Here is a 14,012-nt window from a genome sequence, read left to right as displayed (position 1 = left end):
GACTTTAGAATCTAGTGTGTGTGCACTGAATACTCCTGAAACGATCAAGGGTTTAAACATTAAGGGACTTCATTACATGGCATTAAGACAAATTAGCAAAAAAAAAGAATAAAAGAGGTAAACTAGTGTTTCTTTCAGATTTCCAGACTGAAAAACAATTAAACATCTCTAGGAAAAACTGACTCACAAAAGCTTGTATTATAAATTTCATAATAATGACATTTAGATGTACAAATGTAGGTCAGCTGAATAAATCCAAATACAGGACAGTAGGCTAATGGCAATTGCAGCTTGCTGCTTTGGGACCCTTCCAAACAGGGAAAATCTGTAGGTGTGGGCAATGAATTATGGAGGGGCATCCAGTTATCAGGATCACAGACATGTCACTGCACAGTGGAAAGTGTGTTACAGATCCCATGGGGCCTACACATGCAGCATAATAATATCTGAACACTGTACCTGCTGGAACGGATTGGGCATGCTCTGACTGCAGTATAAGTAGTAGTGCACAATATCTGCAAGACAGGGAAGAGATGCGTTACAATGCTTGTTTGACTCCATGCCACAGTGCAGATCCTCTATAACCAGAGCTGGTGTTGAATTGCATGTGCAGGCGTTAGGTCACAAAACTGAATGGAGTGTTCAAAAACCCCTCAGAGGTTTTGATAAAGTCATGCTCAAGGGTCTGCTTCGAGTTGAGCAAGCAAGCATGGACGTCTGGGTCATCAAGTTACGATTATGAAGAGATGCATTTACAGCTCAAAATAAGAGGTATGGCTTTCTTGAAAGAGTATGTGGGTGCCTGGGACTAAATGCAGGCTTAAACTGCCTCTCTAGGACACTTTATATATGTACTGTAAGATGAGAGCAATTCTGGGATTGATTCAGTTCTCTGAACCAAATAACCTCCTCTTGTTTCCAGCTTTTCCTATCCTATGGTCTTGAAGGGAAGATGCAGCTGGATCATTGTCCAGACAAAAATAATAAATAAACAATTTTATTTGATGTGCCTGAATAACACCCTTTCTTCCTAAATGCATTGGAGCAAGAAAGGCATGAAAAGGGCAGGACAGAGGATTGCACAGAAGTGGCGTACCAGTGCTGATTTCATTGTGGGTCATGTTCATGATGAACTTGTCAGGAGCCACACAGAAGTCACTGGTACCCTGGGGACAGACGGGGATAACATTAGACTGAGAGGACAGAGACCATTTTAATAACATTTGAATAATCGAAGATTTCCACAAGGTCCCGAAGACCTGTAATGCAAATAAAATACAGGTAACAGTACCTTACCCTTCACCTTGCTATACACATTTGTACTAATCTGTAGAAAAAAAGTACCCCTCAAAGCAAACTTTTTCAGAAATTACATATAATGCAGTATCCCCCCTTGGTTTCACTCTACAAATCACCTATAGCAGTGGGGAATTTTAATATAGACTTTATTGATGCTGAAGGGGCATGGAGATCACAGCTACTGTTGAAGAGAGACATGATCACCTGGTATCGGACATTACATTACATAGTGAAGCAAACCAGACTCAGGGCTAAGACAGAATTGATTTCTTCCTTCTGGAGAAAGCCCTTAATACAATTTAGCAACCGGAGCGCCGAGCCAAGTGATGTAGTCACTTTGTCTTTATTATCTCAAGCCTGAAGCCGTGAAGAGTGAAAGATCTCTTATCCTTTTGCTATGCAGTTTAAATTCTGGCTGGGATATGGAATGCTCAGAATTATCACAATTTATGGGAGGAATCAGGGGGCACATAAACATTTTATTTTAAATCACAGCTGGCATATTGTGAATATGAACTGATTTAACTAAGGCAGGATTATAGACATTAACAAAGAGCTGAGAGTCTGCTTGATATCTCACAGCAATAGTGTATCTGTTTACACAAATAAATAACCAATACCTACCAAACACTATGTATGTACAGCATATACTGTATGGTGCATACCTTACATCTTTTAATCTTACAATTTGATAATTAGAGCCCAGGATGTTTTTTTCTTTTAGCTAAAGGGTGGTGTTTAAGTGGTATTTCAGTGCATTTTAAGGGTATATTAAATCCCACTGGCTTAGATCTCTTTCCTGATGAGATTTTAATGTGTAATTTCTTTGTGATAGTATAGTAGAAGGCCACAAAGTGTTTGTTTATTCATTACAAGTGCTTTATGATTCCTCAGTGGGCAGTCTGAAATAGGATTAGTGCAAAAACCAACTGTTTGTTTACTGCTGGGAATATGTAAGTCCCACATATACTTTGCGCTGTTCCAAGTCAATGGAAGTCAGACTTGAAGCTGGATGGGGTCTGGAAAATGGGACTTAAGTGCTTGTGAATTCCCTGAATCCACATTGGCAGACACTCATTCTTTCATGACATAGCGCAGGATTCAGATTAAAAGGATACAATGGATTAACAGACATATTTTTTTATATTTTTAAAAATACAATTACAAAATATAAAGATAAATGCCCAACCCCAGTCTGTGTACTAGGGGATGAAGGTTCCCTCAGTAAGGGGGTCAGACACAAATGTCTATGCTGGACAGGATGAACTGGTTGACATGTTGGGCAACACAAAATTGCTACCTTCACCTTATTGGTACAAGGTTGTAACCAAGTGAGCTAAGTGGTCACTCCAAACAACTACATAACATTTTAATTCCTGAGCTCCCGACCTACTGATCAAGGTGGAAACATGCAAGGTGAGGTGAGTCCTGGAGTTTGCCTGAACCAATAGAATTAGCTTTCTTCTTTTAGAACTTCATGACAGACTTCATGATCTGCTACAGGCAAAAGCGTGCCACAAATTGTCTTCCATTCACTATAACTCCAGAGGAATACTTTATTCAAAGTAGATGGGTCATATTTAAATGCCTCTTAAAGTTGTCTGTCAACAGTATGTACCGTATAACAATTACAGCTGGTGATTAAAATGGAAACCTACTCCTACACTCTCTTTTTCCCTGGTTGATCAATATTTATGACCAGGCAGGCCCCATTTCAATCTGCAGCTCAAAGGTTTTGGAATCTATGGTAACCACACAAGCAGTGGAGCCCCATTCGCTATCTCTCATCAGTCTCAAGGCTCATAATCAGCTTTGCCAAGTGCTACAAACTGTACAAACTGTTCACAGAATGTAATTGGTTTGTGGACAGCTGTTTACGTGCATGCATAAGCAATTATATAGCCAGTAACAGCTAAGAGTGTTTATTTTCTGGCACAAACGTCAAGTAGATGTTTTTAACACAACACTGCCGCCCAAGCTGGTGTTATGGGGATTTATTCTCATAAAAGGTTTTTTGCTACAAAATGCCATTAAGGAGGGGAAAAGCTCTTCTGCAGCCTAGCAAAGCAAAACACAAGTCAATGTGGTTATGCTCAGACCACCTTAAGAACTGAATGAATTGAATGAAGGCCTCAAACGAGGACAAAATAACATACAAATCAGGGTTCACATCCAGCAGTACAGGCTGCAAGCAAACCTCAGCTTGGTTCCAACATAATCATCACAATCTCACCACAAACTGCAAATATGGTAAAAGCAGCTCGGTATTATGTTTTGACAAGTCAGGTCTATTATTCTGATCAGACTTTTACTGAAATGAGGTGCCGCACAATCTTAAAAATGATTCCTATCGGCACCAAAATTGCTACGCATAGAGGAGTGATGTCTCCTATGTGAACTCCTGAAGGTTACGGTGATAAATTGCATCAATAAATAACTATTATGGCCCATTCACTGAAAGCTGTAATTCGTAGGAAAAAAATCTGTAATTCACTGCATATTCATTGCTTTGGGTAACAAAATTCATCAGCATTAATATGAATAAAACCTTTTCCCATACCTATTGGACTTCACTGTTGATTTTAAAAGGATTATTACATTTTTTTATCAATTGTTTACAAAGCTTCTGTAAATGTTAATGTTATAAGGTAAATGTTGTCATTATTTGTTCCTGCTGGAGCTTTGATGAATCAATAACTCCTGTAGGACCCAGCTGTAAGTACAGTGATAATCCACTTACTGAAAGCATTCACCCCCTAAACTCTCCTGGGTTACATTCATCCCCTGACCTCACTCTGACCTTTGACCCCAGGAAATACTAACTGGATTGGGGGTAAAGGATTGTGGGCCAGACTATTCATGCCCATCCATCATCCCATTTATCAAAATGTTGTCTGGATCACTGCCAGATTAAATGGTTTAACTTAATTTCTTGTTTGATTTCTCAGAGGGATAGACTGAATAATAATAAAAATAATAATAATTTTGTCACAATCATCGAATTCACATCTTTTTCTAGAGCATTTGCAAAAGCATAAATACAGTTGATAGGTTGATTCACACATGAGTTGTTCTATTAGCTCAGGAGACTGTATTCAGGGCAGCTAATAGATGAAGGACGGACAAACAGCACAGGCACAGCAATTTCACACAATTTCTGCTCAGGCTAAAATAAGCCTCATTGTTCTATAAAACCCAGAGTGACTTTCATCTATAGCTTGTTTCATATACACTGTATATACAAGAGTTCTATTGAAGCAATTCTATGAAGCAAGAGGCACGTGAATCAGTTGTATTGTGGACTAAAGTTGGCTATTTGTTCACCATGACCTTCTACAGAACAAGACCAATAACATTATTGCCGATTGCATGGATAATAATATTCTGACATGACCTGCCTGACATGAGTTAAAGACCTTTATTACAACGATATACAGCTATCCCTCTTGAGATAACATAATGATCTGAAACAAGTAATACTCTGTGATTGCAGGTTACCACATTTGGCCTTTACAAAGAAGCAAGCAAACACAAGCCATTTGACACTGACATTTTCAAGATATTTCCCAAGCCTGTAATTCCAAGCTCCTTGGAGCTGGTGGCTCTCTCCCTCCCACTTTGCACCTGACATGCGTCACTGGCACAGCTGTCCAGCGGCAAAATCCTGCCAGTTAATCCTCTTGCAAGCATGTGAGATCAGTGTCAGAGACTCAGCCCTTTTCTGTACTATCTGCAGAAGACCCACACTAGTAATACTACAATGCAGTGGGGACGGAATACTTGCCCAATCAGGACTGAGACTCAACCTTCTACCAGTTTTCCAGTTGTACCCTCAGAAGACAGCTCCTGGCAAGATTCTTAACACATTTGCGTAAACAACCGCTGACACGCCAGGCTTGGACTTTCAGTAGACATCCCACCTCCCCGTACTGTTTCTGTAGCAATGCAAAACGTTAAAAAAACACTTACCACAGCTGTGGCTGTATCTGCCCCCAGTGATGCCCAGCTTAGGATCAGTGTCAGCACCCCGAACACCATCATCCTGGAGACCAACAGATCATAGAGAGAGGACAACAATGGGGGTGCATAAGTGGGTACCACACTGGGCTGCTGTCCAATTACATTTTGGTGACTACATATGGGGAGAGATAGTGGGGATAACTGAACAGAGGTTCATTCACCAGTCCATAATGCATCTGATGTGGAGACAATGACTACTGCACAAGGTACTGTATCATACAGGTAAGGTGCATGAGAGCACTCCAGCGGTGTTGAGGTTATCTCCCATCTGTAAAGTAATTATAGCCAATCACAGGCATCACACAATGCAGTACTGTACTTAAATAGCTAATATTCTTATTACAGAGTGCTCACATCAACATACTGTAGCGGTTCTTGGTAATGCATTTAGAAATGCTCTCATACCACATCTTTCTATTCTCTTGACAAGAACAGAATCATACACCTGCACTACCTGTCCGAGTGTGTCCTGCCTTCTTCAGGGTTCAGGCAAGACAACCATCCTCAATTACAAGAAGAAGGGAATGAATGACTGAGAGGAGAGAAAACTAAAGTGTTGTTTCTTGAAAATATCATTGCCCAGCTGTCTCACATCAATAGCTAAAGGGACCAGATAATCGATAGGTGCCTCCAGATACCATCATCTATCTAAGAGCTGTGTGGACTGTTTGCTTCGCTCTGTGGTCCGTGAAAAAGTCTATACAGAGCGCAATATATACAGTATTACTGTATTAATCTTCATGTTGTAGAAGGATGCACTAAAGCACCCGCAATTTAAGCACTTCAAGTGAAACTAATACTCCATTTACAGGAAGACATTCTGAAGCCTCAACCAGCTGCACACTATGAGGCTACAATATCCATCTTTGACTATACATAACTGCCTAAGAAGTAAAAAGAATATTTCCCAGATGGAAACTAAAAGGCTGCCAAGTTCTCTCACAAGCGGCTCTGCTCATGCCTAAAAGCATCAAGAAATTGGATTGGAAGTACTTAATAATTAGTCAAAGTGTACGCATCCTGGCAAGAAATCAATAGCCATCACACAACATGATCTGAGCTAACTGCAGCCACAACAAGAGAAGATAGCCGTACTGTTCCCTTGCCTGTAGCAAGCAGCAAATTCCATTTTGGCACAAAGCTCAGGTCAATGTACTGTGGATGGGACACCAGATCTTATTCATGAAGTCACTGCCAATTGCAGATCTGCAGACCTGGTTTCCCATAGGCACCAAAACATCTAGTGGTACATAATCCTTCTGTTTAGGCTTAAACTTACCTCTATAGAACTAACTAATACGCCACAATGTTCCCAGATTTATTTTTCTAAAAAAGAGTGGTAGTGGATAAATCATCAGTATTTATTAGTACTGTTTTGAATCAGTTGTGGAGGAAAATAATATGTAAATGTGCATTGACCTAATCTTAAATAAAGTCTGATAAAGTCTGTGTTTCCAGGGGAAACAAGGATTGCCCACGGCACAATAAGGAACATCAACGTGTCCGTGTCCACTGCAGGATGGGCTCAGCTGACTGCAGGCCCTGTCTTGAAGAGCGGCATGTTTTTGAACAATTTTCAAGAGCATGCAAGAAAAGCTGTTGCGCTGCTACCAACACGTAGCAGAGTTGTGGGGGGGGATCATTGAGACTGGTCACCAATGAATGTGTGGCATATTGTTATAAGTGCAAAATGCAATCATCAATACATTGCACAATGCTGATCAGGATTATAGTAATAGACTCAGAAGACATCCAGAATAACAACAATCAAAAGAGTGCAAGAGGTAAGGACTTGTGACTCACTGGTTTGTGTTTAGAATTAACTTTGTGATTCTAAATACATGGCACCTTAGCGTTTACAATTCTATAAAATTCATATTATCTAAATGAAGTTACAGAAGCTACAGTATACTGTATGTAAAACTGGTGCAATGCTGTGGCGTCTTCATATAAATACATTTCTCCTTTAGTAATACCATTGCAAATCCTATGAGTGTCTAAATGCATTGGTCTATAACACTGATGTAGGGGGATGGGAGTTTTTCTCTTGGCTAACCACTGCTTCCCAGACTGAGTACATACTGTAAGACACTCATTTCACTGGCGACCGTAGCACAATATTCAGCAGTTGACTGAAAGCAGCTAAACGTAGATAAGTTGAAAGAAAGATTACATAAAAATCTAAATATATTCTAGGAACAAGTAATAGGTTTATTCCATGCTGAAAAAAAGAGGAAAGAAAACACAACGTTTCGGCTGTGGGCCTCCATGGCTCTTTTTTTCAGCATGGAATAAACCTATTACTTGTTCCTTTGCAGCCTACACATGCTGACACAGCTGCCCACCTAAATATATTCTATATTCCTGATAATGCACATCTTCTCAATCATAAAGCCTTTAAAATTCATTCTAAAATAATTAGTTTTGAGCTTTTGGGACCATTAGACTAATTTGAACTAAGGGATGCTGGCACTACAATTCAAAAGAATTTCTTTTTCATGAGGACTTGTTTTTCAATTCAAGTTCTGTCCAGGTACTGTTGCAGTTAAGCTGCAGGACTACAGACATCGTCGTCTATCAGTATTCCACACCGGCTGATCTCAATGAGCATTAAAGACAGTCCTGGCAAAAACCAAGAGGTACTCACGTAGTGAGAAGCCACCGAGATTGCTTGGCCAGCCCTAGACAGGCCACCAGGCAAATGACCAGGTCCAGAATCAGTAGAAGCAAATAAGACAGCCACCTAGAGGTAGGAGATAGAAATACAATCAACTATTTTCTCCTTCAAAATATTGGCAGAAATACAAATGATTTTTTTCTCCTCTAAAGCATTAAAGTGACATGACAAATTACAGTTTAATGTGTAGAAAGAAGAAAAGCAGTAAAATGAAAGGAAGACAGATGAACAATATAGTAAGGGATCCATTTTCCGCAAGGCACTACTTTAAAAATGTAATGGTTTTAGAAATTCTCCACCAGTAGACATGACATGGGGCTGTTATTGACATCCAGCTCTGAAGACAGCCAACAATCTGGGGAAAAAACGTGTCGCTACAATTTTTAAAATTTACATAGCAAGCATTTGTAAGTATTTCCAGTTACAAACCCTTTGTCAGCAACTTAAAATCCAACCGCAGACACAGCCTGCTCCTACAATTCTGCCCTTTCGGAAGCATGTTTTATCACAACATTCCTGATGAGGCAAAGCAACTCGACACATTGAAAAGAACTGCGGCAATGTTTTACAAACATATAAATCTTCCACCCACAAAAAGGATGATGTCCTGTCATTGTTCTGTTCCACGAGAGTGGCTCTTGAAGCCTTCAGGCGACCTGATACACCACATTAATTTGCTCAAGATTAAATAAATGACATGGGATATTGATAGCCCTATTATGTATTTTGCAGAAAAAAAAATATCTGCTGATATCGGTTACCCACATTGGAAACCCTTTCCACAGAATTACAGATTGATAGCACTTACTGCTGATCATTTTAATCCTTTCTGAGTTCCTTAAATTCCTGTGTCTCCAGAACACAGCAACAAGAATGCCAGATCAGACACACTATCATTAGTGGCTAGCATGAATCCTGCATTGCATGGATAAGATCAATAGTCTGGTACCTATGGGACTGTTGTATTGACCTATAACTTCCTCTGAAACTGATGAAGAAAAAATGGATGCTAAAAAGTACCCAGCTCACCATATACTTGTATAACTAAGCGTACTGTAGATACTGTATCACAAACTCAGCTTGGGTTCGGTAATTGAGTTAGAGAGGTACGTTCTGTGGACTTCTTTTCATTGCATCATATGTCATTTGCAATAAGAGGAAAAATTAATTCAGCTTTATGAATTGGGAAGAAAGCAGTAGAATAACATTCTGGGCTTTGAATAGAGGTTTAATTCTATTGCAATCAGTCTGCTGGGATTTTCCAGGATTTAAAACCTATACAAGACATTTGGAGGCTTACTGGTTTAAGCATTGTGGACCAGTTCCAAAAGTTAATAATTAATGATACCAATCCATTTAAGTGAATATTTAATGTGGTCAAAGCTGCACAGAGGTCACTGGCCTTGTTTTTTCTCTTCCCGACTTGCGTTTCTTGAATCAGTTCTCATCAAGTTTGGGTAAATAAAGCAACGTAATGACAGCATACATGTAAGCTGGCCATCACAACACATACAACTGATCTGAATTTGTGGAAATCGACTGCGTTTATGAATCCTAATCACAGATTTGCACTGGTTGATGGTGAGCCTGTACGTGTGTAGTTGGGAGGTTTGAATCGTATATACTGTTTATACACTCATGGTTACTGAAGTATTTTCCTACAATCCAAAAAAAAAACAGATACTGGAAATAGTAACAGAGGCAGAAATTGAGTCCATCCCCTCTTGATTTTCTGTGCAGGATAATGACACCAAATTTACTCTGTTATAAGAATCTTGAGCTGATGATGAAGACAGCAGCTGTTGTGTTAAGAGGTCTCTCTGATCTTCAAATCGCTTTTAAAGCCGCGGAGAATACTGAGTCAAATACAGGAGTTTATATTTCCACTCAATGATGAAATCTCCTGCTATTTGAAATAAAACACCTTTATCAATACTAGCTCTCTAGTGTGGAAAAACAAATCTAGCTGTAATAGCCTTCCTCTCTCGAAGGAAAGGGCATTTATAGAACAGTGGGGTTGGTGTGTTACGTACACCAGGGCCACCTGCAGCACAATAGTGAATTACAGCTCTTGAATTTTTCCAAGATTGTTTTGATGAAAAGAGGTCTTCGAATCTCGTGACAAGAAAAATCCAGGTAAAACCCGCAAAATTCCCCATTCTTGCTTTGCACTTGAGATTTTACAGAATAAAAGTGGCCTATAGCAACTACCCACTTCATTGACGATTCTCTTTACTTTTGTGCAAATATACACACAGATACAAACATCCATGGAATACCACACCAAATAGTAAGACACAAATGAAATTAAAGATCAAACGTATTCATAAAAGTAGATGTGTCAACCCCCGTGTCCTGGCTAAATTCCACTCTGGGCTTGCACAGTATTGTCTCCCTGCATTTTGCACCAAATAATTTTCGGGGCAGCAGGTGGTGGGTGGCGGGTGATTTTTCACCCTGCCGCTTGCTGTGCTGCACAGTGAAGCTGCAGGGGTGTAAAATGGCTGCTGTGCATCACCCAGCCGGTGGGCACTGCATTTCAGTGGCGGGAGAAGCGGGTACCATTCTGTGATTCTTTGTAGAAATGAGAAGCGCAAATATTACTAACAAGTATGGCGGAACCGGCAAAGGTTAACGCCACGCTGGAAAGGGTGATGGCTGAAGAAGGCTGGACAGCCAAAATGTTGCTTCGTCTTTCTCCACTACAGGATGGAACAACCTTCGCTCGTGTCTTTGTAGGGCAACGCACGCTGACTCAGATCCCCACCCGAGCGTCTCGCAGTTCTGATTATTGTTCACGAACGGCTTCGTCACCTGTAGTACTCCACATAGCTGATCTGGACAGCGGTGGCCGCCAGGTCCACTCTGGTCTGGCCCCACTCTGGCAGGCCCGTCAGCTGCACGATGACGTTGTCAGCCATCTGCTGCATGAAGCGCAGGGTCTGGATGTAGTCCCCACGTGTGGCAAAAATCTCATCCAGTCGCTCCAGGTGCTGCTTCAGGCCCCTCTGCATGCTGTCCATGGTACCAGAAACCTGGGGGGAGACCAGAAGTGTGGCATGAGCACAGCTCGGGCTGGACAGCTGTTACTGTTATAAGAAAAAAGCAGAGGGTGAGTTGGACTTCATCATTTACTTTCTACATGCCTGTATCCATACTGTTGCAAAACAGAGGCAAATAATACAATGGTTGTTAATTAGTGGATTTTCCAGTAAGCTCCATGACTGAATCTCAGTTCTCATCACATCATCAAAACCTGTGTGTTCCAGAGGACCAGGGTCCTCGAGGTGGGCTTGTTAAGCAGACAGCATGGTGCCAGCCAGGTCTCAAAAAGCACCTACGCGCCACAGTTACAGATCTTTGTTTGGGATGCGGAACTCTTTTTAAATGACATTGCAAGAGGGAAGGTGTGGTACAGTCATTACTGCTCTCAGTTGCCTGTCCTGCTTCTTTGCATGTTACTTGTAACGTTTTGCTTCTACTGCTGTTTCAAGTACCAAAAAATATTTCCAGTTTTTGGGTCGGAAACGTCCTTAAGTCTGCAAAAACAATGAATAGACATCTGTCTTATTCAGCATTGCTAAGAACAGAAGGCAATGGAAAAATGGTCTCTGATGTTTAACTAAAAACTGGTAGGCACTTGTTAGTGGTGCAGAAGACATTCAGGAACAAAATACTTTGTGAATCCCCATCCTCATTTCTTCTTTTTTTTCTATTACATGTAAAATCCTTCAAAAATGAACTTACAAGCATATTCCTAGGAGTTTCCACAATATTCAGCATTTCTAAATTCCCCAAAAGACCACAAATTATCAGACAGAGGAACATACTGTACCATCTTTGCACTGTTATTGGAAACTGTTATAGGCTTTGCTCTGTTATTCTAAAATGTTCCTTTTAAGAACAAAAATGGCATTTTCAGCACCAAAGAGAAGTGATAATACAGTTTTGCACTAATAGAGCACAAAGCGGTATTAATATAGTGTAATAATGCAGTACCTTATAAGTAAAGTGTTGCAAAAAAGCAAGACAGGCAAATGAGGGCAGAGAACACCTTGCCTTTTAAAAAGAGTTACAGAAAACTAAAGAAAAAGATCTGTAAAATTGGAGCAGGAGGTCACTTTTTAAGGCTCAGTGTTTGAAAGTATGTGGCACAAAGTTGGCTGGGAAGGAAAGTCGATAGTTTCGACTGTCGAGCCACGGGCATAGAAGGAAAACAGATTTGCAACATCTTTATCAGTCTCCTGGGGAACTGGACAAGCTGCATGAGTAATGTGGTGTCAGAACGAAAGCACAGAGGACACCCTGGAAACGCACAAAAAGATCCAATTTTACCATGAAGTTTTAAAGGCAAAAAGTTAAGATCTTTTTCGACGAGGATATTCAGAATTCTAAAACTCACAAAAAGAGTCAAGAGGACAAAGTCTTTTAAATTTCAATGACAACAATCTGAGAGAATATCTCAGCTTGCCTGGGCCAGTTTCCTTTACGGCAGCTCCAGAGCATGTGATACTCATCCCCTGATGTCAGGGTTTGTGGCTCTCATGGGGTCACTTGTTCATTGTCTGAGTGTGTCCCTACATGGAAGAGGAGGTGCATGTGCTGGAGGAGGAGACTCGGAGAGGAACTGGATAAAATCTAGAGAAAAGACTTTATTATTGTCTTGGCCTCTGCTTCTGAATATCTAGGTAGCTCCTTAATTTGTCCTAGCTTTGAAAGGGTAGCAGGGGCAGGCAGGGGGCATGGGGGAGTATGGGGAATAATCACCACTCCTTGCCAAATGCCAATAGCATACCTTTAAAGATTCTGCACCACTTTAGCACAAAGACCCCAAATATTATGGGCACACTGAGCACAGATATGCTGTGAAAGACTTGCAGTAAACAGGCATCAGTGTGGGCCCAATGTTAAAATAAAAACAGGAATCTTGTGGTCTTCTTCATTTATCTGTTGCTTTAATAAAACAGTTGCTTGTAACGTAAAATGCTTATAGCAAACGTCAGCAAACGGCAGCCAATTTACTTTTTTTTCTACAAAGTAGTGCAACATTTCCCAGTACGAAAATGGGGTATTAATATGGAGAGCATCCCTGGTTTAGCAAGTACATCATTTTTTAATCTCCCTCAAGGTCTCTGGGATTTGTCAATAACAATTTTCATACATGCATCAGAAACAGATTCATTGCCTACAATGGCCTATGCAAGGTTACTCCTGGGGATCTTATCTTGCAAGTAAAGAGATTTCTCCTTCAAGAACTGGAAACCATTTATTCAGTCGCATTGATCATTTCTCATAAGTGCATCATTTCTTTTATCTGATTACACAGCACTAAGGCAGTTTTAGTAGGCTGTCATCAGCAGAGACAATATTTTTATACTTAATTTTACTTTGACAAGTGTATGATCATGATCCTAGAAGATAAAGCCTCCAGCAAATTCATACATACATTGGAGTTTTGCCTGATATTTAGTTTTTTTAAATCACTTTCAATTAATGTTGCTTCAGTGTGGCTTAAAGCAGGCTTAACCATTATCAATTTAAGATGTTTTCAGTAGGCTTATTACTTGTTAATTACTGGTTAAAAAGTGGCATTTCCATCAGAATTTCTTTTCTATTTATTTTACATTTAAAATTCATTGCACACCAAATTGCCAGCTAAACTTTAATGACATGCTGAAGGGCAATTTCAAATGCAACTCTAGGGCTAGAAAAATATGATGCATCTTTGATAATAAAACATGATAAGACACTGGTGTTGAGATAGTCCGGTGTCATTTAGTAAGGCATCTTTTAGTAACAAGAGCATTATGTAATAAATGTTACAGGTTATTCACAAAACAAGAGCTTTAAAAACCTCTGCCCGGCGTTGTACCCTAGATCTGAAATCCTTTTTACAGTATTTTAGTGATGTACCTTGAAATATTTCTGTTTCTTTTCAAATGAATAAATACCGCATGATGTTTATTGTGTATGCTTACTGTAATTCTATTACCAAAGCCTTACTTGAAGTACTTGA

General features: G+C 40.1%; 1 protein-coding gene across 1 annotated transcript in view; it reads right to left on the bottom strand.

Annotated features, from left to right (window-relative positions):
* The window catches only part of ttyh2 (tweety family member 2), a 52,101-nt gene that overhangs the window by 8,121 nt on the left and 29,968 nt on the right, over window positions 1-14,012 (bottom strand). Inside the window, exons 4-8 of the mRNA XM_088599884.1 lie at window positions 10,811-11,031; window positions 7,967-8,062; window positions 5,269-5,341; window positions 1,097-1,166; window positions 460-515 (exon numbers count right to left, since the gene is read on the bottom strand). Coding sequence (XP_088456010.1) covers window positions 460-515; window positions 1,097-1,166; window positions 5,269-5,341; window positions 7,967-8,062; window positions 10,811-11,031 — 516 coding nt within the window. The remainder of the gene's footprint in view (window positions 1-459; window positions 516-1,096; window positions 1,167-5,268; window positions 5,342-7,966; window positions 8,063-10,810; window positions 11,032-14,012) is intronic.

This window comes from Lepisosteus platostomus, chromosome 11 (genome assembly GCF_059453375.1).
Source record: "Lepisosteus platostomus isolate fLepPlt1 chromosome 11, fLepPlt1.hap1, whole genome shotgun sequence".
NCBI classification, from domain to species: domain Eukaryota; kingdom Metazoa; phylum Chordata; class Actinopteri; order Semionotiformes; family Lepisosteidae; genus Lepisosteus; species Lepisosteus platostomus.
This window is presented reverse-complemented; position numbering and strand designations above follow the sequence as displayed.